Source organism: Oryctolagus cuniculus, chromosome 7 (genome assembly GCF_051225735.1).
Source record: "Oryctolagus cuniculus isolate XC-2025 breed Fujian yellow rabbit chromosome 7, ASM5122573v1, whole genome shotgun sequence".
Taxonomy (NCBI): Eukaryota; Metazoa; Chordata; class Mammalia; order Lagomorpha; family Leporidae; genus Oryctolagus; species Oryctolagus cuniculus.
In genome coordinates this window covers 154,683,755-154,711,347 of record NC_142873.1, presented here as the reverse complement: position 1 = coordinate 154,711,347, position 27,593 = coordinate 154,683,755, and the positions used below count along the sequence as shown (strand labels likewise).

Here is a 27,593-nt window from a genome sequence, read left to right as displayed (position 1 = left end):
GCTCTCTGTGCATTTCTGACTGGGGGGGGTTCTTTCTGTAGTTGCAGAGCTACTTTGCCGCGTGTGAGGATGAGACCCCCGCCATCCGGAACCACGACAAGGTCCTGCAGCGGCTGTGCGAGCACCTGGACCACGCCCTGCTGTACGGGTGAGTGGGGGGCCGTGAGGAGCCCCCAGGGGGAAACGCCTGAGCTTATCTTATCCGCCTGTTATTTCTCCTTTCCCCTTGCCCCACTCCCATGGGCCTCGGGCTGCCTGTCGTTATCCGTGTGAAGCATCTCAGGACAGACATAAGCAAGGAGGGGCAGACTAGCCACCAATGAGGCGGCTGGGCAAAGGCGCATTGGTTGCATGTGGGACCCGCAGGGGATCCAGCGCTCCCCGAGTTCACTGCTGGCACGTAGGCTGCTGGAGCGGCCCCATCCGGTCACAGCAGCTCCTGTCCTGTTTTCGCAGCCTGCAGGACCTCTCCTCCGGCTACTGGGTGCTCGTGGTGCATTTCACCCGGAGAGAGGCCATCAAGCAGATTGAAGTGCTGCAGCACGTGGCCACCAACCTGGGACGCAGTGAGTAGCACCAGCGAGACATGGGGCAGGGACAGCTGCACCTCCCTGTGGGTAGCTCGGGGCTCAGATCAGGACTGGGGTCAGCCCCAGAAGGCTGATGACTCGTGGTGCCCAGAAAGTGGGGTGTTCAGATGCCAGCGCCTTCCACAGGCCTCTGCTCCTGCCTGCGCAGCTTGTCGGCCGTCTGGGGGGATGAAGGGTGCTGGGCTCCTTCGTCCCAGCGTAAGCACAGGAGGCAGAAGGCTCTGCACAGCCTTCTCTCGCTGTGTCCTGGCCACCGCAGGCGGGTGTGTGTCTAGGGGTGCTGGTACCCCAACAAGCGAGAAGGCTGTCGGTCCCCTCACCGCTCTTTCTTTCTTGCTGCCTTCGCTCGGCAGAAGGAAGCCAGCACGCGGCCGCACCTTCCCTGCAGTTACTCCTGCCTTTGTTTGCAGGCCGGGCCTGGCTGTACTTGGCCCTCAACGAGAACTCCTTGGAGAGCTACCTGCGGCTGTTCCAGGAGAACCTGGGCCTGCTGCACAAGTACTACGTCAAGTGCGTGTCTGGGATGGTCTCTCGCTAGCCCCAAAACACCCCTGGAGCCGCATCCCAAAGACTCGTCCCGGACGCAGCCACCACGGCGTGTCACCTTGGAGGTCTAGTCTAGTATTTGCACTGAGGACCTGTCTGTGATGGCCCCAGCGCCCTCAGAGACTCGCTGGCAGTGTGGTGGCTTTGGCCAGGAGCACTGGTGTCCGGCCCAGGCTCCTGTCTGCAGTGTGGTGCACTCTGCTGCCGCCTGGGCCTCTACTCAGGCCTCAAACCTGACCCCAGTGCCCAGCCTTTGCCTGAGCCTCTGTGGGGTTGCTGAAGGGACAGAATATCCATAGCAGCAACTGAGAGCCTGATGAGCCTTGTGCTGCAGGCCCACCCACGAAGACGTGGACAGGAAAGTGCAGTGTGGCCCCAAACCAGCATCACGCTGAAAGGGAAGGCTGTCCAGCAGGGTGCCCTCAGGAGCTGGGGATGTCACAGTTCAGTCTCGACACAGCTGGCCTATTGTTGAGAGCAGGTCAGGCTGCTAAGTAGACTCAGAGCACCGTCGTCACTTCTCGTGTCTCGCAGGAACGCCCTGGTCTGCAGCCACGACCACCTGACTCTCTTCCTGACCTTGGTGTCCGGGCTGGAGTTCATCCGCTTCAACCTGGATCTGGTGAGACAGCGCGGCTCCTGCTGCTGGGGGAGGCGGGGGGGGTGGTTCCCCTGTCAAGTCTTTTTCTTGGAGCTTCTTGGGTGTTTGCTCATGTGGGGGAAGCGCTCATGGCCGCAGAAGTGAGTGCGAGGGAAGTGAGTCGTCTCGTACGTGGCAGGAATTCTGTGTTCAGGTGACTTCTCCCTGGCGCCCTGTCCAGCTTGGAGCAAAGCCACCTCGCCTGGCGCGTCTTAGCCAGAAGGACTCCGCTTCGTTCTAGGATTTGAGAGTTTGAGATGGGACTCGGCAGGTTCTTCCGTGTGCTTCCTGGGGCTCTGACAGACATCACTGCTTCCACACTTCCCAGCTGACGTGTTCCTGGTCTCCCTCTTCCAGTCCTCACGCCTCCTTCGCTGTCACACACTGCATGGGGCCCCCAGTGGATGCCTGAAATGGTAGACAGTACAGAACCCCATGGATACTATGCTTTTTTCTATACAGACAAACATAACTATGACAGAGTTTAATTTATAAGTTAGAGCCGGCGCCGTGGCTCACTAGGCTAATCCTCCGCCTAGCGGCGCCGGCACACCGGGTTCTAGTCCCGGTCAGGGTGCCGGATTCTGTCCCGGTTGCCCCTCTTCCAGGCCAGCTCTCTGCTATGGCCAGGGAGTGCAGTGGAGGATGGCCCAGGTGCTTGGGCCCTGCACCCCATGGGAGACCAGGAAAAGCACCTGGATCCTGGCTCCTGCCATCGGATCAGCGCGGTGCGCCGGCTGCAGCGGCGGCCATTGGAGGGTGAACCAACGGCAAAAAGGAAGACCTTTCTCTCTGTCTCTCTCTCACACTGTCCACTCTGCCTGTCAAAAAAAAAAAAAAAAAAAAAAAATTTATAAGTTAGTCACAGTAAGAGATTGGCAATAAAATAGGACAGCTATAACAATACACTTATTTAAGACTTATGAATTATTTATTTCTGGAATTTTCCATTTACTACTTTTAGACTGTGGTTAACTGGGGAAAATTAAAACTGCAGAAAGTGAACCAGTAGATAAGGGGGAGTGGCTGCACAAATTCACTCTTGGCTCCAAAGCACCTCCCATGCCTGGGCCCTTCAGGAGGCCTTTGGCTGCTCTGTCCTGATCCCGTCACCTTCCCGGTCACGACCCCAGCAGCACAGACTGCAAAAGGAACTTGGCTATCCGTGGAAATGGGAGAAAGTGAGTGATTCTCACAGTGAGAGAGCTGGAGGCAGTACTGGAGGGTAGAGCTCTGTCATCTCGCCAGCCCGAAGTCCATGGCTCTAACAGCAGAACCACTCACGTGACTCTTGCTTTTTTTTTTTGTTTTTGTTTTTTTTAAGATATATTTATTTGAAAGGCAGTGTTACGGAGAGAGAGGAAGAGAGACAGAGAGCTGGTTCACTCCCCAGATGGCTGCGACGGCTGGGGTGGGGTCAGGCCGAAGCCAGCAGCTTCTTCCAGGTCTCCCACATGGGTGCAGGGGCCCAAGCTCTTGGGCCACCTTCTGCTTTCCCAGGCACATGAGCGGGAGTGGATCAGAAGTGGAGCAGCTGGGACTCAGCCCGGCACCCATATGGGATGCTGGCGCTGCAGGCGGCGGCCTCACCTGCCATGCCACACCAGTGGTCTCTCACATTACTCCTTGTAGCACTTTATCTCCGGACTTAGTGCTTTCTGCTTGTTGATTTCCCAAAGGAAGAGGAGCATGGGGGCTTCGGCAGAGCAGGCCTGTGTCTGCCAGTGCTGGGGGGCTCCTGCCGTCGTCTGTGCAGGTCCTGCCTTCTGGCCCACCTGAGGCCTCCACCGAGTTCCCTCCCTGTTCTCTCCCCAGGATGCCCCTTACTTAGACCTGGCCCCCTACATGCCTGACTACTATAAACCTCAGTACCTGCTGGACTTTGAAGACCGCCTTCCCAGCTCGGTCCACGGCTCAGACAGCCTGTCCCTCAATTCCTTCAACTCCGTCACCTCCACCAACCTGGAGTGGGACGACAGTGCGATCGCCCCATCCAGTGAGGGTAAGTGGCCCAGGGCAGCAGGGAGCCGAGCCTCCGCCCCGAGACAGACCTGGAGCCGCGCAGCCTGGCTGGGGAGCCGCTCTCTTGGCCGGTTGTGGTTGGCGGCGGCGATTTGCATTGAGCAGGGCTGGCCATTTCCCACAGTTTCATTTCCTCAGAGTCCCTTTCATGGCTAAAAAAAAAAAAAAAGATTCCAAGCACAAAAACCAAAACAAGATTCTGTGCACGTTGGGCCCTCTTCCCGAGGCTCTAGTCACATTCAGGACGATTCTCTGAGCGAGGAGGGGTTAGCAGTGTGACCTGGTGCAGGGGCGAGTGTTGCCTGCTCGGGAAGGGCGTCCTACCCGAGGCTGTAGGCAGAGAGGCTGAGCCGCTCCCGGGAAGGGGGCAGCCAGCAGGACGCAGCGCAGACTCGCCGCCGGTGCACGAGGGGTGGTTCACCCGTCACATTGGAGACTGAGGATTAATTTGTTGGGTATTTTGTGTCCCCATGCAACCATTCACGGGGACAGCCTGGTTTTGTTCAACCTCTGGCCTTGCTGTTCATTCATAAAAACTGGCCATTCCCCTCCTGCATCGCCTGTGGGAAACTGACGTCTTCATGACTTCGCCCCCTCACCTCCAGGAAAGGGGGTCCAGGCACAAGTTCAGTCCCCAGGTTCCCTAGAATTGCCTCAGCCTTGAGACCCTGACCTCCCTCAGTCTGTACTTCTGTTTGTGCCTTGGGTTGTACGTCCCAGCGGAAGGGGGTCACGTGCAGACTTGCTGTTGGGAAGACCTACCTTCCTCTGTGTGCCGGAGGAGCCCGGCGCTCGGTCTCCTGGGTTGGGCCCAGGGACTGTCTTAGAGGAAGTCAGAGAGCTGTGCTCTGGGGAGCAGTCAGACCGTCCATCAGTGGGGGTGAACCCACCCTGCCCCTGCCATTTAGGTTGAACTACTGGAGCTGCAGCGTTGTACAGAGGGGGAGAGAAAGCAAGGTCAGGTTCAAGGGAGCCCATATATCTGTCGGAACCGGTTCTAGGTTAGAAAGGGATTGCCCCCAGGGCTTCCCAGCAGCTCAGAGGCCCCTGGGCCGGTGCCCAAGCTGAGAAATTCCCCTGCGGCCACCTGAGAAAAGGCAGAGTTCAAGGTTTCCTCTCTGGTGTTCTCCCCATGTCTCCCCCCGTTGCCCCTGCCCTCCCTGCCCTCCACTGCCTGTGTTTCTAATCTCCAGTTTTGTCCCTCGTTTTTGTAGATTATGATTTTGGAGATGTGTTTCCAGCAGTGCCGTCTGTACCCAGCACAGACTGGGAAGGTGGGACAGAGTCCGCTGTGACCCTCTTTTCCTGTTTTGCAACGTTTCCATGCCAAGCTTGCTGCATGTGGAAATCAGCTCCTTATTATTTATAATCCCGTCCATGATCGTAACAAAGCCGAGTCTGGTGTGCTAGATGGAATTCTGCCGCAGGAGAGCTTGGCCTTCAGCTCTAGGTGAATCCCTTCTCACAGTGGCCGTGGGCAGTCACTAAGTGACCGCGTTTCAGGGGACACCAGATCACCCTTTGTGATCCTGATGCCACTCAATAACCCGAGCTACGTAGGGAAGTGCTCCCGACCCAGTGAGCAGAGACTTGTTCTAGAAGCCGTGCCTTTAACCACGTGGGTTGTTAGCGCCTCTGGGTCAGACGAGCGCCAGGGAGGAAGAGAGAGGCCTTGGCTCCCTCTGACCGTCCCTGATGGCTCCTCTCGGGTATGTTTAGAAGAGGCCGCGGCCACCTGAGCACAGCTGACGCTTCCTACTTCAAGGAGAAGTCTTGAGGCAGCCCTCGCCCTGTCTTCTGGGCAGCCGCAGTGCTTGGGCTTGTATGAATTGATTAAGCTAGCCCCCATGTTGCCATGGTTACCCAAAGCAAAGCGTCAACTTTCAATGAGGTGAATGCCCCTCCCTAGACCTGAGGCCATTCCAGTTCCCCTTCTGAAGGAGCTCCTGCTCTGGGGGCTGCCTGCACCCCAAGGAGGAGCACTGCCCCCCCTTCCCCAGCAGAGGCCACCTCTCGGCAGGGAGTGAGAGATGATCTGTCCCAAGTCATGCTAGTGTGACCCTGCTGGACTTTGAGGAAAACAAGACACGGCACTGGGGGAGTGACGTGTCACGTCATTTGGCCAAGGGATCTCACCGCAGCGTCCCGCACCAGGTGCCTTTGCCTGAAAGCCAGAATTCCATCGTGACGTCGCCTGTCCTCTCAGCCGCTCTCCTCGCAGCACACGTGCTGGGCGTTGGTCCCCCGCTGATTCTAACCACTAACCCCCGCCGAAGAGCCTGTGCGGCCCTGGACTAGCGGCACTGCAGGGCTCCCCGGGGCCCGAGAACTAGCAGCTCAGTTGCACTGCTTGTGCGGGCCAGGCTGGGCCCCAGGCAGGCTGAGCACAGTTCAGCAGCTCCCAGGGGAAGCCTGGCCCTCTCCTTGGACCTGGGGGCCAGCACCAGACTCTGGGTCCTCTGCAGGGCTTGGGTGCCCTTCCCACGGTCATTGGCTTCTTTACGGAGCTGGTAGGTACTCAGCCTCAGCACCTACCACATCCGGAGGCTGCCCTTGCCCCTTGGGACTCCTCCCCTGAGTGGCTGCAGGGGCAGAGGGGCCCCCGGGGGCCGGGGCCACACCGTGTGGGCTCTGAGAGGAGCCCTCTGGGGCTGAAGAGTGCGCTTTTGTGCATCTGAGAACTAGGCCTCCGGGTCCCGGGAGATCTGAAGACAGTCCTCTGTGTCGCCAGCGTTTCCTGGCAAAGCTGTAGTTGCTTTTAGCCCCTCCTCCATCCTGACAGTAAAAGGCAATATACTTATATGTGCTTTTCCTAAATGGACGGTGTGCTGGTCGGCAGACAACTGCCCTGCGGTTCCAAGATCCACCAAGGAGCTGGAGCCGAGTGGGCTCTTCCAGAGGGGTTGTGGCAAGCACGTACGCCACATCTCTTCTGAGCAGATAATGGCCAGCAAGACACACACACGGGCAAGGGGAGCATGAGAGCCTGTGTCTCTGGCCATTAACCTTCACCGGGCAGCTCCCCGAGCTGGGGCTCCGTTCTGCCTGGGTGGCTCCATCTGCCCCGATACCTGCTGCTGCTCCCTCCTGTCCTCCTGTCCCAGCGACCTGGGGTGTATTGGGGGGGCTCCTCTGTAGGGGCAGCATCATCCCCCCACCTTCTCCCCAGGTGGAGCCAGGGGAGAGGGTGTGGCCCGGAGAGGATGGTCAGCAGGCTGAGGCCGGAAGGAAGTCACGTTCTCGGCACCACCCTTGAAGGTGCTGGGGGGATGTCGGCGAGAGACAGCATCCTCTGAGCGGCCCGCGAGGCTCCCTGGGGGCAGCCCCTCGCACCCGCCCCTTTGCCCCCCGTTCCTGCTGCCCACCCCATCATCTCAGTCTCTCCCTGTGTTCCGAGCCTCCCCCGGCCTCCCCAAGTCCTCCTCTGTAGCTCTGCCTCCTGCTCTGTGTCCCTCATCTTCTCTGAGCTCCTCCTGTTTTTGTCTCCCTCTGTGTTCCTTCTGTCGCCTCTGCAGGGCCCCTTCAGAGGACTTGCGGATCTCAGCCCCGCTGCTGGGGTGTGGGGCTGCAGGGGCTGCTCATCCTCCCACTCCCTGACCGGCGGGGGCGGGGCTCTAAGATTGCCTGAGAGGTGTGCACCTGTCTCCTGCCTCCTCTGTGGCCGCAGCCACCCTTAGTGGCAAGATCACCATCCTTAAGGGAATTGAGCCTGGAGGCAGCTTCACTCCGGGGTGCTTAACGCAAACTTGGCCGAATAGTGCCGTGGAGGTCCCCCGGCAGTGGAGCGATGACAGCCCCCCCACCCCGGTACTCCTGAAGCACAAGTCCCACATCTTGTCGGACTGGGGCACTGCTCTTCAAGCAGGGTTTCCCTGGGAAAAAGCACCCGCTGAGGTGAGGAGCCCCTGGGGCGGCGTCTCTGACGGGCGGTCTCCTGTTTCCTTTCCCTCCCAGATGGAGACCTCACAGACACCATCAGCGGTCCCCGGTCCACTGCCTCCGACCTGACCAGCAGCAAGGCCTCCACCAAGAGTCCCACGCAGCGCCACAACCCCTTCAACGAGGAGCAGGCAGAGACCGTGTCCTCCTCTGACACCACCCCTGTGCACAGCGCCTCTCAGGAGAGGGAGGAGCCCCAGGCCCTGGACCCGCCAGACAGCTGCACAGAGCTCGAGGTCATCAGGTCAGAAAGAGAGAGAGCTTCATCTCCTGGTTCCCGCCCGGGTGCCTGCAACAGCCAGGCCTGGGTCAGGCTGGAGCCAGGAGCTGGAACCTCATCCGGGTCCCTCACACGTGTCAGGGACCCAAGTACTTGGCTTCATTCACTGCCTCCCAGGTACATGGGCGAGAAGCTGGATTGGAAGTGCCGAGTTGCCAGGACTCAAGCCAGGCGCCCCAGAAAGGGACGCGGGCATCCCAGGTGGCAGTTAGCCCGCTGCACAGGGGCCCGCCCCTCAGGCAGTTCTTTGAGCAAGAGAAGTCGGAAGGCCTGAATGTGGGGCTGACGGGGCAGAGCTGGTTAAGCCACTGCTTGGGACACAGGCATCCCCTAGAGTGCTGGTTTGGGTCCCAACTACCCCACCTCGGATCCCACTTCCTGTCTGGGAAGGCAGGGGAAGGTGTCCCAAGTACCCTTGTGGGAGACCCAGATAGAAGTCCTGACTTTGGAAATTTGGGGAGTGAGTCAATGGATGGATGATCTCACTCTCGCTCTCACTCTACCTCTCAAATAAGAAAATCATCTTAAAAAACAAGCCCTGAAGGCCCGACCTTGTGAGCCCAGGCTGCTGCCATAGAGCGCCAGAGGCTGCTGGCCTTGAAGGACACGGCTCCACAGTGGGACCTAAAGGCCAAACTCAGGGCGCGGCCTTCTGCCATCTCACCGTGTCCTCACGCGGCGGAAGCAGAGCGCTCTGGGTGCTAGGGTCCCATTCGTGCAGGCTCCTCCTGCCGCAAGCCCCACCTCTTGACACAGTCACACTGGGGTTAGGGCTTCAGCGTAAGATCTGGGGCAGCCCCAGAGGTGGGCAGCAGCCACAGCGCCTTCTTGGGCCGTGGCCCGGCCGCCAGGGCATTTGGTCCGTCTAGAACTAGAAAACGCCTTCAGGCTGGACTTGTTCCTGGGGGGAATTCTTGGAAGTCAGTGAACAATCTCTGAGATTTGTACCAGTTCTGGTTCAGCCTGGCTCATTGGAAGAAAAGTATCTTTGTTCATAAGGACAGGGAAATGGGGGGGGGGGTGACACACAGATTTGCCCAGAGCCCTCCTTGGCCCCCAACTTCCCCAGGGACCGGAGCCAGGAGGCCTCACCCCACAGGCTGGTCCCAGGCCTGAGCAGCTTAGCCAGGTTCAGTCCACCCGACCTGGGGTCAGGAGTTTGAGCCCAGAAAACCCTGAGTGAATTTCTGGGGGCCTTTGCCGTGATGACACCTAAGGGGCAGCGAGGTCTGCCCAGGCTCCCTTGCCCATGTCCTCAGGTGAGGGCTGGCTGACTGCGGGGCCGTGGGACTGACCAGCCACAGCCGGCTTCTTCCCCGATGGCCATGGCCGGCTGCACTGCTTCAGAGGCTGGGGACCGCAGGACCTCTCAGGGTTCCTCTGCTGCTGCCCACTGCTTCTTTCCTGCCGTCCCCAGCCCCTGTGCCCTGCTCTGTACTCTGCACCTGCCAGCGCTAGGGACCCCAGGGCCTCCGCCTGTCACCTAGCATGGGCTAGGCCCACGGAGGCACTGGCCACACCCGCAGAGGTCACATGCCCAGGACCCCCTGTCTGACCCCGCCTGATGTCCCTGAGTTCTGGGGCACTCACATGTAACGTCTGGGCCCCCACTGCTGTTCCAGGGTCACCAAGAAGAAGAAGATGGGCAGGAAGAAGAAGACCAGGCCGGATGAAGAAGCCAGTCCCCTCCACCCGGCCTCCAGCCAGCAGCAGTGCGCCGGGCCGGGGGACGACGACAGCCTTAGCAGCCCAGGCCTTGGGCAGGACTCCGCAGACACCACCCTGGCGTCCCCCCAGGGCGAGGGCGCAGGGCCCAGCAGCACAGCTGAGAGCAGTGAGCACTCGGAGCCCAGCCAGACCGGCTTGCCCATCTCTGCAATGGACACGTCCATGGAGCGTCTGGGCCCGCCCCTGGGGGAGGTCATTGGCCAGCTCGACGGGCAGCTGGACCCCAGCAGCTGGGGCCCTCACACTGAGCCCCCGGACCAGTCCTTTCGGACCGGCTCCCCCGGGGGTGCCCCGGAGAAGCCGCCATTTTGCGACTTTAGTGAGGGGCTTCCAGCCCCCATGGACTTCTACCGCTTTACCGTCGAGAGTCCAAGCACTGTTGCATCAGGTGGCGGCCACCATGACCCTGCAGGGCTTGGCCAACCGCTGCATGTTCCTGGTGGCCCTGCGGCTGCTGGCCAAGAAGAGGGAGGAGGAGGAGAGGGACCGCCGTCTCGGCCCCTAGAGGAGGCCCCGGGGGAGGCCCAGGAGCCGGAGACGCAGGGACAGCACGGCCACTCAGCCCCGCCCAGCGAGGAGCCTGTGCCAGGGCAGGAGCCTGGGACCCAGGAGGTTCTCTGCCAGCCCAAGCGGGAGCAGCCCAGCCCGTGTCTGAGCAGCGCCGAGGACTCGGGGGTGGAGGAGGGGCAGGGGAGCCCTTCTGAGGTGCCGCACTCGTCAGAGTTCAGGTGAGCAAGATGGCAGCTGGCGCGAGGGCCCCCCACCCCCACCCGCGAGGCCGGGCTCGGGAGCCTCCCGTCCCGACAGCATCCTGGCCTGGGCGAGCTCCTCCCCCTCACCTTGGCTCCTGGGGAAGATGGAGCCACCGCACGCCGGCCCCGGCCCTGACCCTCGTCCTCCCACACGTCTCCCTCCCCAGAGTAGACAACAATCACCTACTCCTGCTGATGATCCACGTGTTTCGGGAAAACGAAGAGCAGCTGTTCAAAGTGAGTCCGGGGACTCGGGCCAGGGCGGGCAGGCTGGGCCAGTGGCCGCTCGCGAGGGCGCCCGCGCCTGACCTGTGTGCCTCGGCCCCTCAGATGATCCGGATGAGCACCGGGCACATGGAGGGTAACCTGCAGCTGCTGTACGTGCTGCTCACGGACTGCTACGTCTACCTGCTGCGGAAAGGTGCCTGCACCGCGGGGGGGGGGGGGCAGAGGACGAGTGGCGCCGCCCCCAAGTGGGGCGTGGTGATGCAGGGGCACCAAGGAAGGTGTGGCTGTCTGCACCCAGGGACCCCTCCGTGAACACCCCGTGCTCCTCCCACTCCGTCATTGCAGTTCTCAGGGCAAGGGAGTCCCCTCCAGAGGGGGCCAAGTCTTGGAAAACGGGGTCCAGGAGGGAGGAGAGGTCAGTGGGGTAATAGGTATTGGGGTCTCGTCTCTCAGGGGCCACAGAGAAGCCATACCTGGTGGAAGAGGCTGTTTCTTACAATGAACTTGACTATGTGTCGGTGAGTTCTGGTCTGAAGCTGGTGCACCTGCTGTAGGTACAGGGCTTCCTGGGCCCCCTGCCCTTAGCTCCAGTCAGGTACCTCCCCTGTCCCGGCCCCTGGAGCCGGGCACCAGCCTGACTCAGGCTTCCGTGTGTGAGACCGGGACTGGGAACCGAATCTGAGGACGCCTCTCCCTGCGCCGGGTTTCTGACTGTGCCTCTCTGGCTCATGCCAGTCCCCAGGCCTTGGTGGCTCTATTCATGGTGACCCCAGGATGTGCTTCCTCCCTCCCCAGCCAGCGCTCGGTCTGGCCATGCTGCCCCCCACCCTCCCTGCCCCCGCCGGGTGGCCGCCAAGCCCTGTGTGCATGTCGGGCTTGGTTTCCGGCAGGTTGGCCTCGACCAGCAGACGGTGAAGCTGGTGTGCACCAACCGCAGGAAGCACTTTCTGCTGGACACAGCTGACGTGGCCCTGGCTGAGTGAGTGACCGCCCCACCGCCCACCCCCCAGGACGGGAGAATCAGCCTCTGCCCCGGGGGTGGTCGTGGAGAAAACGTGTTCCCTCTGGAGCTTGTGGTCTGTCGGAGGCAGGAGAGTGGGCAGCCAGCAACCCGCTGAGTCACGAGGTCAGCCCAGATGACCTCAGCCCCTGTGACCTACAGAGGGGAGGGGCGCGTGAGTCTTCCCATGGCGAGGAAGGCGCGGGGCCAATGCTTAGGTGGGCGAGGCCCTCAAGACCCCATCGTTCAGGGCCTGCTAACGTCCAGTCTTCCCTCACAGCCAAGATCTGTGTCCCTTTGGCCTTTTCCGGTTACCGTTTGATGACCATGGACGCGTACCCATCCCTGCCCCTACTACTGCCCTGACCGCTGGCTCCAGCCAGGTTCCCTCCCCAGGTCTCTGTGACCCCTGCAGGCCGGGAGCTCCCAGGACAAAGTCCTGTCCAACTGAGGCAGCTCCGTCCCCAGGCCTCCGACTGCAGATGCGCTCCCTGTGCAGGTTCTTCCTGGCGTCGCTGAAGTCAGCCATGATCAGAGGCTGCCGGGAGCCACCCTACCCCAGCGTCCTGACCGATGCCACCATGGAGAAGCTGGCACTGGCCAAGTTTGTGGCCCAGGAATCGAAGTGTGAGGTCAGTCCCTGAGCTGCCACTGCACAGCCAGCCTCGGGGTTGGGGTCAAGTGAGGCGCACGCCTAGGAGGAGCTCCCCTGCCCTGGGCCTCGTCCTCCTCCCTTGTTGGCGCGTGTCCGGGAGCCAGAACCCTCTTGCCGTCTCAGTGGCTGCTCCTGGTGCTGGGCCGTTGTGAACCATGGCCTGGCACAAACCCCAGCCGCCTTGTCTGCTGTCCGCTGCTCCAGGCGTCCACCGTGACCGTGCACTTCTACGGGCTAGTGCACTGGGAGGACCCTACGGATGAGTCCCTGGGCCCCGTGCCCTGCCACTGCTCACCCCCGGAGGGGGCCATCACCAAAGAAGGCGTGCTGCACTACAAGGCGGGCACCTCCTACCTGGGCAAGGAGCACTGGAAGACCTGCTTCGTGGTGCTCAGGTAGAGCCCAGCGGCTCCCCCACGCCGCAGCGTGGACCTCTGGCAGGTCACTGCGGAGGGGCCCGAGGAGGAGCCCTCCCTTCTAGCCGGGGCTGAGGAGTAGACGCGCCCGGCTGCTAGGGTTTCTGCACAAGCCTGTCCCCCCGGGGACCCAGGCACCCTCGGGTGGGTCCCGCGGACGACACCTTAGCTGTGCTTCCCCCATCCCTTCCTTACCCTCCCTCCCCTGGTCTTCGTGACCACAGCCTGTGAGGGACCCCTGGGCTCTGGGCCCCGCCTGGCCCCCAGTGCATGGGCAGGCCTTACCCTTGCCGTGTTGTGCCCCGCAGCAACGGGATCCTCTACCAGTACCCGGAGCGCACCGACGTCATCCCCTTGCTCTCCGTGAACATGGGGTGAGTGTCCCAGGAGGTGGGCGGTGCTGGGCAAGGGTCAGGGCCAGGCCTTGCTGCCTGAAGGTCAAGGTTCCAGCTGAGCCCGGGCCTAGAGCTCGTGTTCTCCCTGTGCTGAGATGGCCGATCCTCGGCAGCCCCCATAAGCCAGCCCTGCCGGGGCCCCGGGTTTGCCGCGGGCCAGCAAGGGTCCCGCTTCCCAGGAAGCTCCCGGCCCGCTGGGAGGTAGACACACAGGCCCTCAGCCTTGAGAGGTGGTGTGGATCAACACCTGAGTGCCGAGGCTAGACCTCACCCCCGCCCACACCCTGTGTGGGTGCCTGGAAAGCTGATGGTGATTCACAGGGATAAAGGGTGCTGCACAGAAAGGGGTGGGGCTGCCACAGCCGTCCCGTGCCCCCCAGCCCCCAGGCAGCCCCAGGGGCCCTGGCCGCCTCTGCCTCCTCGCCCCGTTTCACCCCTCCTCCTCTGGCCCAGGGGGGAGCAGTGCGGTGGCTGCCGGAGATCCAACACCACGGATCGGCCCCACGCCTTCCAGGTCATTCTTGCCGACCGGCCCTGTCTGGAGCTGAGCGCCGATAGCGAGGCCGAGATGGCCGACTGGATGCAGCACCTCTGCCAGGCCGTGTCCAAAGGGGTGAGTGCCTGCAGGGTCCCGTCCCCGCGTCCACACCAGTCACAGAGCAATCTGGGAGGCCGGGGGACCTCTGGGGTAGCCCAGGAACAGACCCGGAGACCGGGCCACCTGCAGCCTGGCCCAGGTCACTGTCACTCCATCCCCACCTACATTCCGAGGTGGCTGGCGCTTGTCAGAGGGGCTGGCTGGGGCCCTGACCAAGAGCCTGGTCCAGGCCAGCCCGGGAGCACCAGCTTGCCCATCCCCGCCCCCAATGCTGCAGGTTATCCCCCAGGGGGTCGCTCCTAGCCCCTGCATCCCCTGCTGCCTGGTGATCACCGACGACCGCCTCTTCACATGCCACGAGGATTGCCAGACCAGCTTCTTCCGCTCCCTGGGCACTGCCAGGCTGGCTGACGTCAGCGCTGTCTCCTTGGAGCCGGGCAAGGAGTACTGTGTCTTGGTGAGCAGGGGGGGTGATGGGGGCAGCCCCACAGAAGGGAAGCCCCATCTGCTCACGGGGCCTGCCTCCCCAGGAGTTCTCCCAGGAGGGCCAGCAGCTGCCCCCACCGTGGGTCATCTACCTGAGCTGCACCTCGGAACTGGACCGGTTCCTGTCTGCACTGAGCTCCAGCTGGAGAACCATCTACCAGGTACCAGCTGCCCGGGAGCCCCTCCCTGCGGGAAGGAGCCCCCACCTGCCCTCAGGACCTGCTGTGAGGGTCCGGGGACAGCAGCTCAGGGACAGACACACGAACTTAGGACCCCCAGCGAGTCCCAGTGAAAGCTGAAAACAGAACCCGGGAAATACAGTTCCTGATCTCAGCTCCGATCCAAGCCTGGGCTCCGGGCTTAATGTGGGCTGGAGCCGTGCCCAGCTGATGGGGCACAGGCCTGCAGGACTGTGCCGGCCCTCGGAGCATTAAACCCTGGACGGGTGGGTTCTGAGCACGTGCTGTGTTCTGGCCTCACTCAGGGCTGGGGATGGTCCTGGGCAGTGCTGTCCTGCACAGGGCCACCAGGGGCCACCGCCCCTTGGCCAGTTTGAGCCACTCTTGGTATAGCAGGGGAGTCTAGCAGCCTGGAAGTGTTTCCCGGGGAGAGGCCTGGAATCTGGCCAGGGAGGCCTCACGGGTCCGTGGCCACAGCCGAGCTGGGAGCCGCCGTGGCCACTGGGACTGGAGCCTACACCTGCTGCCTGCCCGGCCCCTCAGGTGGACCTCCCCCACAAGGCCATCCACGAAGCCGCCAGCAAGCAGAAGTTTGAGGACGCCCTGAGCCTCATCCACGGCGCCTGGCAGCGGAGCGACAGCCTGTGCCGTGGCAGAGCCTCCCGCGACCCCTGGTGCTGAGGCAGGGCTGGGCGGCACCCCTGGTGGGGGGAACGGGAGGTGGCCGGCCAGCAGGCTCACTGTCACAGCCGGGTCAGGCACCGCGCGGGGCCAGGCCTCCACACCATTCGGCAGTCCACCCTGCCCCAGGCGGCAGCACGCTGTGTGCTGGGGACACTCCTGGGACCTGGAACGGGTGCCCGGCTGGTAGCGACTGCGGGTCGCTGGGCAGAGGGACTGAGCCCTGTGGGCTCTGTGGTCACACGCCCTCCCCCAGGCCGCCGCCTCCGATGGTGATGAGGGGAAATCCATCTGGGGGGCGGGGGAGTGAAAGGACTTCCTGGGGCAGGAGCCCGGGCAGAGGCTCGGGGCCTCCTGGGGACCGTGGGTGCCCAGCTGTCCTTGTTTGTCTCTGAGCACTTCCAGCCGCGCAGGGAGGCTGGGACACCTGTGACTGTGCATGTGCCCTCACTCACCCAGCCCCACGCACAGCTGCCGCCTCGCCGGAGCCCAGCGCCTTGGCGGGGCCGCCCGCCCAGGCTGCCACGAGGCCCTGCATGCCCACGGCCCCGCCCCCGCCTCCCCCACCCTGCAGTGCCCACAGGACCCAGGGATGAGGAGCAAAGAGCAGGGGGAAGGGGCCGGAGGGGAGCGGAGCCCGCAGCCTGGTGTCCACAGTGACGACCCCTCACCGGCCCCTGCTTGGCTGGAGCCAGGCCCTGCCCGGGAGCTCTGTCAGGAGCCCTCTGGGGAACGGGTCAGGTGGTTTGGGTTTGTTTTTTAAAATAAAATAGACGTTATATTGCCAAGACTCGTGCCTGGCCGTCTGTGAGCTGGGTGGGCTGGGGTCGAACCCCTTGTCTACAGACATCCTCCAGGGTCTGCTTTGTGCCCTGGGAGTTTCTTGGCCTGACCTTTGCCCTCCCTCTGGGTTCCTGCTGGGACCGGGGCAGAGGCCGCCACAAGCTCCTGCCCCAGGGCGGGATGTGCTGCCAGGGCCCGCTGGCCAGCGCCGTCCCCTTGCCTGCCCACGCAGCCCTGGGCAGCAGCTCCCTGCCGTCCCCGTCTCCACAGCCTGCAGGGTGGGTATCACTTGCTCTTGGGATGAATCCAGACATGTGCAAGCTGTCCCCTGGGGACTGGCCCGAGGATGCCAAGCCTGCCACCGCTTCACACCTGCGAGGACAAGGACACAGGAGGGGGTGGGGTGGAGGCCGCAAAGCTGCGGGGTCCCAGGGGCTGCCGCTCTGCCTCTGGCTTCACCTGAGACGGGTGATTCACGTGGCCTGGGGGAGAGAACCACCTTGGGGACAGACGGCGCCCCCAGCAGTGCCCTGCGGTGGGAGTCCCCATCTCCCCAGGCACAGGGGGCCATTCCTGTCCCAGGGCCTGGCCTCCTGCCCCAGCCCGGGAGGTGGGGAGGGCCTGATGGGCAAGCCCTTCCTGGCCAAGCACCTGAAGCCGAAGGCCACACCCCGAGACCCAGCGGCCCTCGCTCTTCATCCCCAGATCCCGGGAGCCCAAGCGGGGGCGCAGCCCAGTGCCGGGCACCCGCGGTCTCCCACAGAGTAAACGGACAAATTCCAGAAACAGGCAGTTCATTCTTTTTAAACCGTGCGGCGTTCTGGGCGGTGTGGGGAGACCTCCGCCCGGGAGGCACCTCGTCCCTCTGCCGGCGTCACAACACCACGTGCACCACTGCCCGTGAGCCACGTGGTACCGCCCCGGTTGTAGGATCGGCGGTAGTGGGGTGCGGCGCTGGCATCCAGGTCACTGTCACTTGACTTCGGCAAGCATCGTCTGTGCCGCAGCCGCCTTAGAGAGAAGACGAAGTCCCCCTCTCGGGAGAGCCAGAGAGCGCATGCGCTGAGGGTGCCCACAGTGAGGCTAAAGTGGCAGGAACACGTGAGGGGCCTCCAGAGAGCCTGGGAAAATGGAATCGAAAGACAATTTTATTTTGGTGCAAAATAGTTTTGAGATCCACGCATGGGATCCATCCGTGGCACATGCCACGAGCGTTTGGAGGACCCCTCCTGGGCATGGGAGCAAAACCAGGTCCCAGGGCCCGCGAGCGGGACCGCAGACTGCAGGAGCCGGGTTGGTAAGGCTGAGGCCTGGGAAGGGGAAGCCACACAGGTGGCGGCAGGCAGAGGGAGGTGGTTGCTGGGTTTCCCTTGCACCCTGTGCCAAGGGCTTCCTGGGGCGCTGTCCGTGCCCAGGGCCCTGAGCTGGAGCAGTACAGGCTGAGCCAGGGGAGGGCAGGACGAGGAAGGGCAGGCACCTTCCCCCACCCCCATTCGCCCTCCAGCACCAGGTGACCTTTCCCCCAGATCCCAGGGTCCAGGCCCGCCCCGGCCAGAGGCAGCTGGGATTGGTCAGAGCCAGCAGGGGTGTGGCGAGTCCCAGGCTCCACCGGCTCTGAGGAGCTGAGCCAGTGAGTTTCTGAGACGCCCGGGACCGCAGGCTGCTGAGGACCTGTCCCTCAGGTCCCCAGCCCTCTAGACATGGCCCCAGGTTCCCTGGGTCGTCGGTCCTGTGGCCCCAAGGGGGCGCAGACAGCCTAGACGCCAGCACCCCAGGGCCCGTGCCGTGCCCTTGACCTGGGCTCGGCCGGCCCCTGGCGCCGAGTCCATGGAGACAGTGCCCCCAGCTGTGGACCTGGTGTTGGGTGCCTCGGCCTGCTGCCTGGCTTGTGTCTTCACCAACCCCCTGGAGGTGGTAAAGACGCGGCTGCAGCTGCAGGGGGAGCTGCAGGCCCGGGGCACCTACCAGAGGCCCTACCGGGGCTTGGTAGCCTCGGTGGTTGCAGTGGCCCGTGCAGATGGGCTGTGGGGCCTGCAGAAGGGGCTGGCCGCCGGCCTCCTCTACCAGGGCCTCATGAACGGAGTCCGCTTCTACTGCTACAGCCTGGCGTGCCAGGTGGGCCTCACCCAGCAGCCGGGCGGCACCGTGGTGGCTGGGGCCGTGGCTGGGGCGCTAGGAGCCTTTGTGGGGAGCCCTGCTTACCTGGTAAGTGCATTGTCCTACCCCACCCCATCCCAAGGACTCTGCAGGGGTTGGGCTTAGTGGCCCTGGGTTGGGTGGGGCCGGCAGGTGGGGCTTCGAATCTGTATACCGGGGCCTTGCCCTGACCCTCACTCCTGGGGCCCCTGCCCTGCCAGTCCTCAGCCAGGGGAGGAGGCGAGAGGGTGGCAGGAGAGGAGCTGGCTCGAATCCCGGCTCGCTCGCTTCTCGCCGGGGGCCTGTGTACGTCACAGATGAGTGCCGTGCAGTGCACTGATCAGACGTTCTGCAGTCCCACGGAGGTGCAAGTGCAGGCTGACCCCCAGCCCCGTCAGGTGTGGGGTCACAGTGAGGGACCCTCCTCAGGCACTGACCCGTCCCCAGCCCCTCACCCGCTGTGTCCTCGCAGGTCAAAACGCAGCTGCAGGCCCAGACGGTGGCCGCCATGGCCGTGGGGCACCAGCACCAACACGAGGTGGGCACCCCCTCCCCAGAGCGTCCTGGGCAGGGCTGGCTGGCGGGGCTCCCCGGCTGACCCTGTGCCCTCCCACAGAGCGTCCTGGGCGCCCTGGAGACCATCTGGCGGCAGCAAGGCCTGCTGGGGCTGTGGCGGGGCGTGGGCGGGGCCGTGCCCCGCGTCATGGTGGGCTCGGCCGCCCAGCTGGCTACCTTCGCCTCTGCCAAGGCCTGGGTGCAGGAGCGACAGGTGAGGGGCGGGCGGGAGTGGGGGTGGGGGTCGCCTGCCTCCTTCCACACAGGGAGCTCCAGGGTGGCAACAGAGGGCGCTGGGCTGGGGGCTGGGCTCTGCCATCTGAGTGGGGGTCAGCTGGCTCCGTGGAGCTGTGAGGGGCTCAGGGTGGTTGGGGGGATAATGGTGGTTGGGGACTCGCCTGTTCCAGGGACCCCAGCCTTTCCGGCCCCCTTTGTGCTGGGGGCTGGAAGGGCGCCACGCGATCAGCGGGCTCTGGCATCCCCACAGTGGCTCCCTGAGGACAGCTGGCTGGTGGCCCTGGCCGGGGGCATGGTCAGCAGCATAGCCGTGGTGGCTGTCATGACCCCCTTCGACGTGGTCAGCACGCGGCTGTACAATCAGCCGGTGGATGGGGCTGGCAAGGTGAGCGGGGGCCGGGGTCGGGAGGATGGGCTGCTGGGTCTCCCTCCCACCGCGTGCACACACACACACACACACGGGTGCACACACACACATGCACACAGGAATCGGGCTGCTTTGCCGAGCGAGCGCCAACACAGGTGCTAAGCCCTTCCTCACAGGATCCTATCCCATCCTTTCCTAAAGAGGAAACGGACAGTTGGGGGTGAAGCGTCTCTCCTGGGGTCCCCCAGCTTGTGAGCAGGGAGCCAGGCCTTCCGCGATGCCCCCAATCTGAAGGTGCCTGTGCGCCATCAGCCATGCTGAGCCTCCTGGCCTGGGGCTGTGGCTGCCTGGAGGAAGAGGCCCCCCCAACTCTAATGTGGCAGCCTGGAGGCCCAGCTGGAGGTGGGGCCTGTTTTGGTTTTTTATTTTTATTTTTTAAGTGTTTTTATTTATTTGAAAGGCAGAGTTAGAGAGAGATCTTCCATCTGCCAGCTCACCTGCCAAATGGCTGCAACAGCTGGGGCTTGGCCAGAGCTTCGTCCAGGGCTCCCACGTGGGTGCAGGGTCTCGAGGACTGGGCCATCTCCCAGTGCTCTCCCAGGCACATGAGCAGGGAGCTGGATCGGAAGTGGAGAAGCCTGGTCTCGAACTGGTGGCCACATGGGATGCCGGCGCTGCAGGTGGGGGCTTAGCCCCCTGCGCCATGGCGCCAGCCCCCAAGTGGGGCCCTTTTCTGATGGCAGCAGTCACTCCCGGGTGTGCCCTTGCCGTGACACTCGCCCCACGTCTGTCCCCAGGGCCAGCTGTACGGGGGCCTCGCCGACTGCCTGCTGAAGATCTGGCGGCAGGAGGGGCCCCTGGCGCTCTACAAGGGGCTGGGCCCCGCCTACCTGCGCCTGGGCCCCCACACCATCCTCAGCATGTTCCTCTGGGACGAGCTCCGCAAGGCGGCCCTGCAGGTCCAGCACCAGCGCGCCTAGGGGCCCGGAAGGACCGCCCACGCCAGCAGGACTGGCTGTCCCCCGCCCGCCACAGCCCCTCAGGCCCACCGACTCTGGGCGCTGCCTTGAGTGCGCTGGGTCTCCACTCCCCAGAGCCTGGCCCAGTGCTAAAATCACTGCGGCAGGTGTGAGTCTCCCCGGCCGGGGGACACAGGGACATCCGCGGGTCTGGCCCTGAAACGCGATGAAACGCCTAAGATCCTTTGCCCCAAGCCAGCTGAGGCCCGGGCTGGGGGTGGGGGAGGGTGACGCTGCTCTGACGGAAGCCACATGGCTCTGAGCGACAGAGCCCGGGCTGGGGTTCAGCTCTCGCCACCCTTGGCAATGACTCTGGGGGCCAGGATGACGGCGGCTGCAGCACGGGGCCGGGCCTCGCCACCCGTCTGGTTGGTGTGGACACCATCCGTCTGGTTGGTGTGGACGGTGGACAGTTCTCACTCTCTGGAGGCGGGAAGTCCAAATGCGGGGCTTCAGCAGGGTTGGCGTCCCTGGGCGTGGAGATGCCGCCTCCTCCCGGAAGCACCTGTCCCCAGCCCTTCTTACAAGGACACCAGTCCCGTGGGATGGACGAGGGTCCTCCTGCTGACCCTGCATGCCCTCTGCGCTCCTGTCTCTGCAGTCCCAGCCGGGGAGGAGCTGGGGCTGGGCCTCTCACACAGGACCGCACAGGCGGGCCCATACGCGGGCAGCCAGGGCTCTGATTGAGGTGCCCAGCACTGTGGGCCTTTGCACAGGCCAGAAGGTGGGCCCAGCGAAGCAGGTGGCGTGCCCGGGCGGGCTGCAGGGCAGGGCTGGCACTCGGGCCATAGAGGCCCTAGGCTCTTCTCGGGATGGCCACGTTCCTGCCACGGGTGTGCTCGGGAGGCCCGCCCTGACCTTTGGACTGCAGAGTGCACCGCAGCTCCCTGGAAGGAACCCGCAGCCCCGGCGCCTTCCCTGCCGTGCCCCGTGGCCCGGCGGAGCTGCTCCCACGCCCACGGCCTACTGCACACTCCAATAAAGTTTTCTATTTTGTTTACGTTCACCATTCCTCTCTGGCGGCTTCATTCACCCCTATCCCTGGTGCCCCACCCCCGGATCCCTCCGCCCCTCGGTGCTCGCTGTCTGGGAAGAGGGTGGGAGGAGGTCGCACCCTGGTTGGCCCAGGTGAAGCCTGCCACCTCGTGGACCCTGGGAGGAACTGCAAGACGAGCCGTCCCAGGGCCTGAGAGATGGCGGAGTGAGGAAGGGACCCCACCACTGGGTGTGGAACGTCAGGGCCTGGCCGGTCTCAGAAGGGGCGGAGCCAGACTCCAGACCTGGGAAACCCAGGCTGTGCCGGAAATCAAACTGGGGCTGAGGGCAGAGCCCATGCGTTACACACACCAAGAGTAGGCAGGACCCAGACCTGGGACTTCAGGAAGGCGTGGTTCAGGGGATCCCAGACTTGAGCAGGGGCAGAGACCCCTCAACCCACGCTGCCCAAGGCTGCTGTCCCTGGAGCCGGGACTTTCCTATGGGCTGGAAGGGTTAAGGCCTCTGTCTCCCTCCTGCCCTGGGCCTTTGACCCCTCCTGGCTCCTCCCCACCCCTCTGCCGACACCTTTGCCCGGTGACGTCAGTGTCTCTGCGCAGACCTGGCGGGGAGGCTGGGGCTGGACCCCGGGCTGCCATGTTCTCCCTGCCGGACCTCCCCTCCTGGCTCCCCGGCCTCCCCTCCCTCGAGTGGGGCTCCAGCCTCCTCGACTGTCTCCTGCGAGGTGAGCGCCCCTCCCCGTTCCGCCTCAGCTCCGCCCCCTGCAGGTGGGCCCCACCCACGTGGGTCTCTGGCCACCAGGACCCCGCCTGACGCCCAGCACCTGATGCATCTCCCACCCGCCCAGGCCTCGTCGGGGCTTGCGGAGTCTCTGTCCTGAGCAACCTCCTGCGGGTTTACTTCTTCGTGGGCTGTGCCAAGTGAGTGCCCACGGCCCTTCCCCCCGGCCCCAGCCCCTTGCCAGGCCCCTGGGTCCTGTGCTGTGACTGGTCTCTCTGGGAGAGACCACCCCTGCCCCCGACCACAGTGGGTGTGGCTGGTGGCTCAGGGACTCCCTCCCGGGGCTGAGGCCACTGGAGGGAGTGACTGCCACGTGCGCTGTGGCCCACAGTGACCCCGAGTGGCGGCTTCAGATGGAGCGGCTGCGGGCCCAGTGGTCCTTGCTGGAGACGCTGCACCTGGCAGGGCTGGCCCTGCTCCTGGCTGTCGTGGGGGTCCGGGTGGCCGCCCTGGTGGTGCTGGAGTTCTCCCTGCGGGCTGTGTCCACACTGCTGACCCTGAGCAAGGTGAGACTGCAGGGGGCGCAGTGGGTGAGTGAGCCCCTGGCCCTGGCACGAGGCAGGCACGGGGAGGACGGAGCCCACAGGAGCCCCTCTCCTGGGGGTGCAGAAGCAAGGCTGCGGTTTGCACCCGGGGCTTCTGATGGGCCAGGACAAGTCTAGGGGCCCCGTGGGTCCCGCCCCTGTCCCGAGAAAACAGCAGCGGTGCCTGTGCCTCCAGCTTGTCAAATGCCAGGCCCGCACTAGAAGACATCGCCGCCGTCCAGGATAAAGGTTTGCCGTGACACCTGTTTCACAGATGGGGAAACCGAGGCCCAAGGTCACCCAGCAGCCGATAGAGTCGGGCTTTTAACCCAGGTCTTCCAGGCTCCGCACCACGATCCTTGAGCTAACAAATGGGTGCCAGGCACGTGATCAGAACCCAGGCGAGAGAATGACCCTGTAGGGCTTACCTGGAGCCTATATTCCGTTTCCGGGGACCCTTGGGGCCCTGGCCGCCTGTGCGGTGTCCCCCTCCCGACAGGACAGCCGCCACCTCCCCCGCAGGGCTCCCAGGACACCCAGGAGAGGCTGCGGCTCTTCCTGCTCTGCCAGTACTCGCTGGGCTGCGGGCTGAGCTGCGGCCTGAGCTTCCTGCAGGAGGGCGCCCCCCACCGCACGCTCAACCTGCTGCTGAGCCTCGGGCTGGCCGCTCTGCTCACCTCGGCCGCCCGGCGCCTCCGCCACCACGTCTGCCGCCTGTACGAGCTGCACAGCGGCCAGCGCTCCTGCGGCGTCTGCCTGGGCCTGCTGGCCGGCGCGCGCGGCCTCCCCAGGCTGCTGGGCCGCGCCCTGGCCGTGGCCTTTGCCGTGGGCGACGTGGCGGCCGTGGCCCTCATCAACCGGGACTTCCTGACCACTTCGGAGGCCGTGCGCTTCTGGACGCCGCTCAGCATCTGCTACACACTGCTGGTCATCCACATGCAAGGTGGGGCGCCGGCGGGGGCTGGGTCCTCTCCATCGCCATCACATCCCACCGCCTGCAGGCCCAGGCCCTGGCCTATCCCTGCCTCCCAGGGAGCCGGGCCCAGGGGCAGAGGCCACACCACAGAGAAGGGTGCTCCCACCTGGGGGCCCCGAGGAGCTGTGCTGGGATTGGGCCTTGGAGATGGAGCTCACTGAGAAAGGCAGGGGTGGGGGTGGGGGGTTGTGGGCTCCAGAACAAGCCACGCCCAGAGTGAGTGAAGGCGTGGCAACTGCAGGGAGCCGCCCCAGGGCACAGGGAAGAGATGAATGGCCAGCATTGAGCACCCTCATCGGCCAGACCGAGCTGTCGTGCGAGGACACTCACAGGGCTTTACGCAGGGGAGACTGAGCCGGGCCCTAGGAGGAGGCTCCTGGCTGCAGAGCTGGGGTGGGATGGAAGCCGCAGGGTGAGGAAGGGCCCCCCAGGCAGTGCGAACGGCAGTGCAAAGGCCCTGAGGTGGGCGTGAGCATAGTGTGCTCTGTGAACAGGGAGAAAGCTGGGACGGCTACAGACAGGGACCACGGGGGAGCGAGGCAGGGAGGAGGTGAGGCTGGGGAGGAGGCGGGCCCTCGGAGGCAGGGGAGTCCTGGCAGGGGTACGGGCAGAGCCGGGACCTCATTGATGGGTGCAGAGGTCACTTTAGCTGGGCAGCCAACAGGGGCTGCAGGGACAGGAGCAGAGAGGAAGTGGCTGGAGGCAGGGAGGGGCAGTGGGAACCGGGCTGTGCGCGGGCAAGGAGCCCCAGGGCTCCCTGGGGAGGTGGGGGTCAGGTCCACTCCCGGGCTGGGGTCTCTTACCCAGATCCGAGGGAGACCTGGGAGGAGGTAGTGAGGGGGCGGTAGGAGTGCCCGGTGCCCTGCAGGTGGTCGGAGAGTGGGGCTGCAAGGGGAGGGGCAGGAGTGACCGTGACAGGTGCGCCTGTCCCCAGAGGAGCAGCGGCAGAACCCGGGCATGCGGGGCCAGGTCCAGACGGTGCTGGTGCGCATGGGCGGTCTCTTCGTGCTGCTGCTGACCGTGGGCCGCTGGCTGGACCTCCTGGGCCTCCTCATCTCGCTGCTGGCTGAACTCTGGTGTCTCGTGGGCGTCCGCACGCTGCTCGACCTCTGCCACATGCAGGTGAGCCCCCGCTCCCGCCACCCCGACGCCCTGCTCCACACAGCCCTGGGGTCTCGAGGTGGCCTCCTTCAGGACTGGGGACAGAAGGAGCTGCTACCCCAACGCCCTGGAGCCGGGCCCCGCCGACCCCCAGTGGCCCCCGGAGGCCCCGAATGGGAAGGTCTCAGGTGGGGGGGGGGCAGGCAGTGTCCTGCAGCCCTTCCCCCTCCCTCCCGCAGGACTTCCCATCCCAGAGGCAGTCAAGGTCAAGTCCAAGCCAGACTCAGCCCCCTGCACCCGCCCAGCCCCGGGAGACGGCGCCCTCCTGACCTGCATCAGGAGAACCCGGAGTCTGACCTGCGAGGCCTCGACCTTGGACACTGGAGACTGGTGGGGCTCTCCCGGCCCCTGCTTCGGGCAGACACCGGGACCCTTGATGAGGGGCACTCTGAGACCCTGGGGTGGGCAGGTGGGCACAGGCGGAGGGACGAGGAGCCCCGGCTGCCCCCTTTCCCTGCCTCCTCCCTCTGCAAACAATAAAGACAACCAGGCTTCCTATCACACACAGAGAGGGAAGGAGCCTCGCTGAGGTCACACGGCTCTCGGGCCGTCTGGGGAGACAAGTCTGAGACTGGTGGGGCTGGGTCCCCCGAGCCACAGAGCTGCTTGCAGACAGAGCGGAGCTAGCGTGGGGCGGGAAGGGGCAGGGGTGGAGGGCCTAACACCAACTTGCAGTCTGGGTGCGTGGTGCCCACCTCCCGTCCCGTTCCCCACTGAGGAGCAGCTGACGGGAGCACGAAGCAGCTGGGGCCTCTCCTGGGGGCTCAGCCCTGACCTTGACTTATCTAAGAACATGAGGGTCCTTCCCATCTCAGCCCATTCAGGGCTCAGTGCGTAGAGGCCAGAGGGTGGGGCGCCAGCTCCTCTACCTAACTCTTTTTTTTTTTAATTTATTTTTTTATTTATTTGAAAGGCAGAGTTACAGAGAAGCGGGGTGGGGGGGGGGTCTTCCATCTTCTGGTTCACTCCCCAAATGGCCACAATGGCCAGAGCTAGGCCAATCCCAGCCAGAAGCCAGAAGCCAAGAGCTTCTTCTGGGTCTAGTACGCTGGTGCAGAGGCCCAAGGATTTGGGCCACCTTCTACTGCTTTCCCAGGCCACAGCAGAGAGTTGGATCAGAAGCGGAGCAGCCGGGTCTTGAACTGGCGTCCGTATGGGATGCCGGCACTGCAGACTGCAGCTTTACCCGCTACGCCACAGTGCTGGCCCCAGCCTAAGTTCTGTGTGTCCCGGCAAGCTGCTGTCCCGCTCTGAGCACCACAGTGTGCCAGGCACTTGGATGAGCACACTTCGCTTTCCCACCGGCCCCCAGGGGCAGGGAATGAGACCCCTTTTTCCCGTTCAGAAACTGAGGCTCGCAGAGGTTAGGTAACTGCTCAGGGGCCCCCAGGTCGTAAGTGGCCAGAGTTTGGGTCCAGGTGGCCTTGAGCTCCAGAGCTCAGGGGCTTTGCGGGCTCCCTGCTGCCCGGGGTTCTGTGGAGGGCCTGGAGTTGGGGCATCTCCCAGGGTGGAGCAGGAGCGCCCCAGGCAGTTTCACGAATGTGCTCTAGCCCACCTTTCATCCAGCAGAGCTGGGCTCCTCCTGGCCGGGGCTGTCGGGCTGCACAGGGATGGAAGACCTCAACCCAGGGCTCTGCCCAGAGCAGAGGAGCCTGCTGGCCTGTGGCCCTCGTGGGGCAGCAGAGGCAGGGCAGTCGGGTGGCAGGGGCGGCCTGCAGAAGGTACTAGAAGGACCCCAGGGCAGTCACATTCCCCCAGACATGGTCACCCCAGGACAGCTCGACCTTGACCTCTGAACTCTGTTCCCGGTCCTACCCTACCATCAGGCCTCTCGGTCCAGGGTGTGGTCCCAGAGGGAGGAAGCCCCCTCCCCCAATCCAGCCTGGCCTGGGAGCACTGTGCTCACTCGCAATGGATAGGAAGCTGGCGGGAGACGAGGAGGAAATGGCGCACTTGGTTGGGCACAGGGCCAGCCCCTTGCCAGCCCCAGACTGGGCTCCGGGCTCTGGGCTCCAGTCGGGGCCCTGTGTTTTTGCTGGAAGATGCCCCAGCCTCCCAGTCCTTGGCACAGCCTGGGACCCATTGGGGACCGGGCCAGGAGGGGACTGGGCTCGGCAGCCCTTTCCTTTTTGCGGGCACGAGGACTGTTTTCCAGACAAAAATTGGGACCACGTGGGCTGGAGAAGGCTTCCTACCAAACGAGTGTTGTGAAGTGAGGCACTGAGCAGATCTCCAGCCAACTGCAGAAACGGAGGCCATGGGCGAGCCGCACCGCAGGGGCTGGGGCTGCGGCACGCTCTCCCCAGAGGACACCAGGAGCCCAACCCTGGGCGCTGTCCGCCAAGCCCAGGCCTCGGGGTAGGGACACCAGGGTCCCCAGTCCCTGCTTAGAGGGGCGGTGAGCCCTAGGGCGCTGGCGTTGGGACGAGTGGGTCCCCTCCCGCCCGCCAGAACCCACTGCTGCGTACCCTGCATTGCTTCACCTCTCACTCATTCATTCATTCAATGAGCCAGGGCTGGTGACTGCGGGCAGCCGGCACTGGGCTAGGGAGGGTGGGACGAGGCCAGGGGAGTGACGCAGGCCTCAGAGGCAGCCCCAGGGGAGACAGACAGGGCAGTGAGGTCTCCCAGGCAGCTCACAGAGCTGAGGACAACGGAGCTGCATAAGGGTGAGAGAGGGACCGTGCCAGGCGAGGGCCGGTGGATTTGCCATCTACGGCTGTGGGGTAAATGATCACCCCCTGCCCCGATGTATCATCTTATTTTTAATAAACAAATATATTTAAATAAATAAATAAATAAGTGACTTAGTTATTTATGTGAAAGGCAGAGTGACAGAGAGTGAGATCTTGCATCTGCTGGTTCACTCCCCAAACGGCCGCAGTGGCCGGGGATGGGCCAGGCCAAAGCCAGGAGCCAGGAAC

The 27,593-nt window shown here is 64.0% G+C and overlaps 3 protein-coding genes across 5 annotated transcripts in view; all 3 read left to right on the top strand.

Annotated features, from left to right (window-relative positions):
- The window catches only part of PLEKHM2 (pleckstrin homology and RUN domain containing M2), a 38,889-nt gene extending 22,966 nt beyond the window's left edge, over positions 1-15,923 (top strand). The window contains exons 2-20 of one of the 3 annotated variants that reach the window (XR_016211273.1): positions 42-148; positions 457-566; positions 1,001-1,100; positions 1,671-1,758; positions 3,592-3,778; positions 5,013-5,072; positions 7,753-7,981; positions 9,640-10,473; positions 10,665-10,734; positions 10,828-10,918; positions 11,179-11,243; positions 11,616-11,704; positions 12,225-12,357; positions 12,585-12,775; positions 13,105-13,170; positions 13,706-13,804; positions 14,067-14,246; positions 14,320-14,436; positions 14,998-15,923. Coding sequence is in view for 2 of the 3 variants with exons in the window: in XM_002722340.6 (XP_002722386.4) it covers positions 42-148; positions 457-566; positions 1,001-1,100; positions 1,671-1,758; positions 3,592-3,778; positions 5,013-5,072; positions 7,753-7,981; positions 9,640-10,473; positions 10,665-10,734; positions 10,828-10,918; positions 11,179-11,243; positions 11,616-11,704; positions 12,225-12,357; positions 12,585-12,775; positions 13,105-13,170; positions 13,645-13,804; positions 14,067-14,246; positions 14,320-14,436; positions 14,998-15,135 (3,015 nt within the window). In the remaining variant the exon portion in view is untranslated. Of the gene's footprint in view, positions 1-41; positions 149-456; positions 567-1,000; positions 1,101-1,670; positions 1,759-3,591; positions 3,779-5,012; positions 5,073-7,752; positions 7,982-9,639; positions 10,474-10,664; positions 10,735-10,827; positions 10,919-11,178; positions 11,244-11,615; positions 11,705-12,224; positions 12,358-12,584; positions 12,776-13,104; positions 13,171-13,644; positions 13,805-14,066; positions 14,247-14,319; positions 14,437-14,997 lie in introns of all 3 variants that reach the window. The other 2 variants (XM_002722340.6, XM_017338263.4) reach the window with 2 other exon arrangements.
- Positions 15,924-17,497: 1,574 nt separating this feature from the next.
- SLC25A34 (solute carrier family 25 member 34) lies at positions 17,498-21,238 on the top strand. Its single transcript, XM_008249760.5, has 5 exons — positions 17,498-18,123; positions 18,527-18,592; positions 18,671-18,823; positions 19,097-19,231; positions 20,011-21,238. The coding sequence occupies exons 1-5, from the start codon at positions 17,746-17,748 to the stop codon at positions 20,191-20,193; spliced, it is 915 nt and encodes a 304-aa protein (XP_008247982.1). The 5' UTR covers positions 17,498-17,745; the 3' UTR covers positions 20,194-21,238.
- Positions 21,239-21,799: 561 nt separating this feature from the next.
- TMEM82 (transmembrane protein 82) lies at positions 21,800-25,172 on the top strand. Its single transcript, XM_002722328.6, has 6 exons — positions 21,800-21,952; positions 22,076-22,148; positions 22,340-22,514; positions 23,055-23,475; positions 24,443-24,630; positions 24,849-25,172. Exons 1-6 carry the CDS (start codon positions 21,865-21,867, stop codon positions 24,936-24,938), a joined length of 1,035 nt encoding a protein of 344 aa, XP_002722374.2. The 5' UTR covers positions 21,800-21,864; the 3' UTR covers positions 24,939-25,172.
- The last annotated feature ends 2,421 nt before the right edge of the window (positions 25,173-27,593 follow it).

Coding starts and splice junctions, on each gene's coding strand:
- TMEM82 (XM_002722328.6), top strand. CDS start 21,865: ATGTTCTCCCTGCCGGACCTCCCCTCCTGGCTCCCCGGCCTCCCCTCC. Junction 22,149..22,339: donor TTCTTCGTGGGCTGTGCCAA/GTGAGTGCCCAC, acceptor TGTGGCCCACAG/TGACCCCGAGTGGCGGCTTC. Junction 23,476..24,442: donor GCTGGTCATCCACATGCAAG/GTGGGGCGCCGG, acceptor GCCTGTCCCCAG/AGGAGCAGCGGCAGAACCCG.
- SLC25A34 (XM_008249760.5), top strand. CDS start 17,746: ATGGAGACAGTGCCCCCAGCTGTGGACCTGGTGTTGGGTGCCTCGGCC. Junction 18,124..18,526: donor TGGGGAGCCCTGCTTACCTG/GTAAGTGCATTG, acceptor GTGTCCTCGCAG/GTCAAAACGCAGCTGCAGGC. Junction 18,824..19,096: donor CCTGGGTGCAGGAGCGACAG/GTGAGGGGCGGG, acceptor GCATCCCCACAG/TGGCTCCCTGAGGACAGCTG.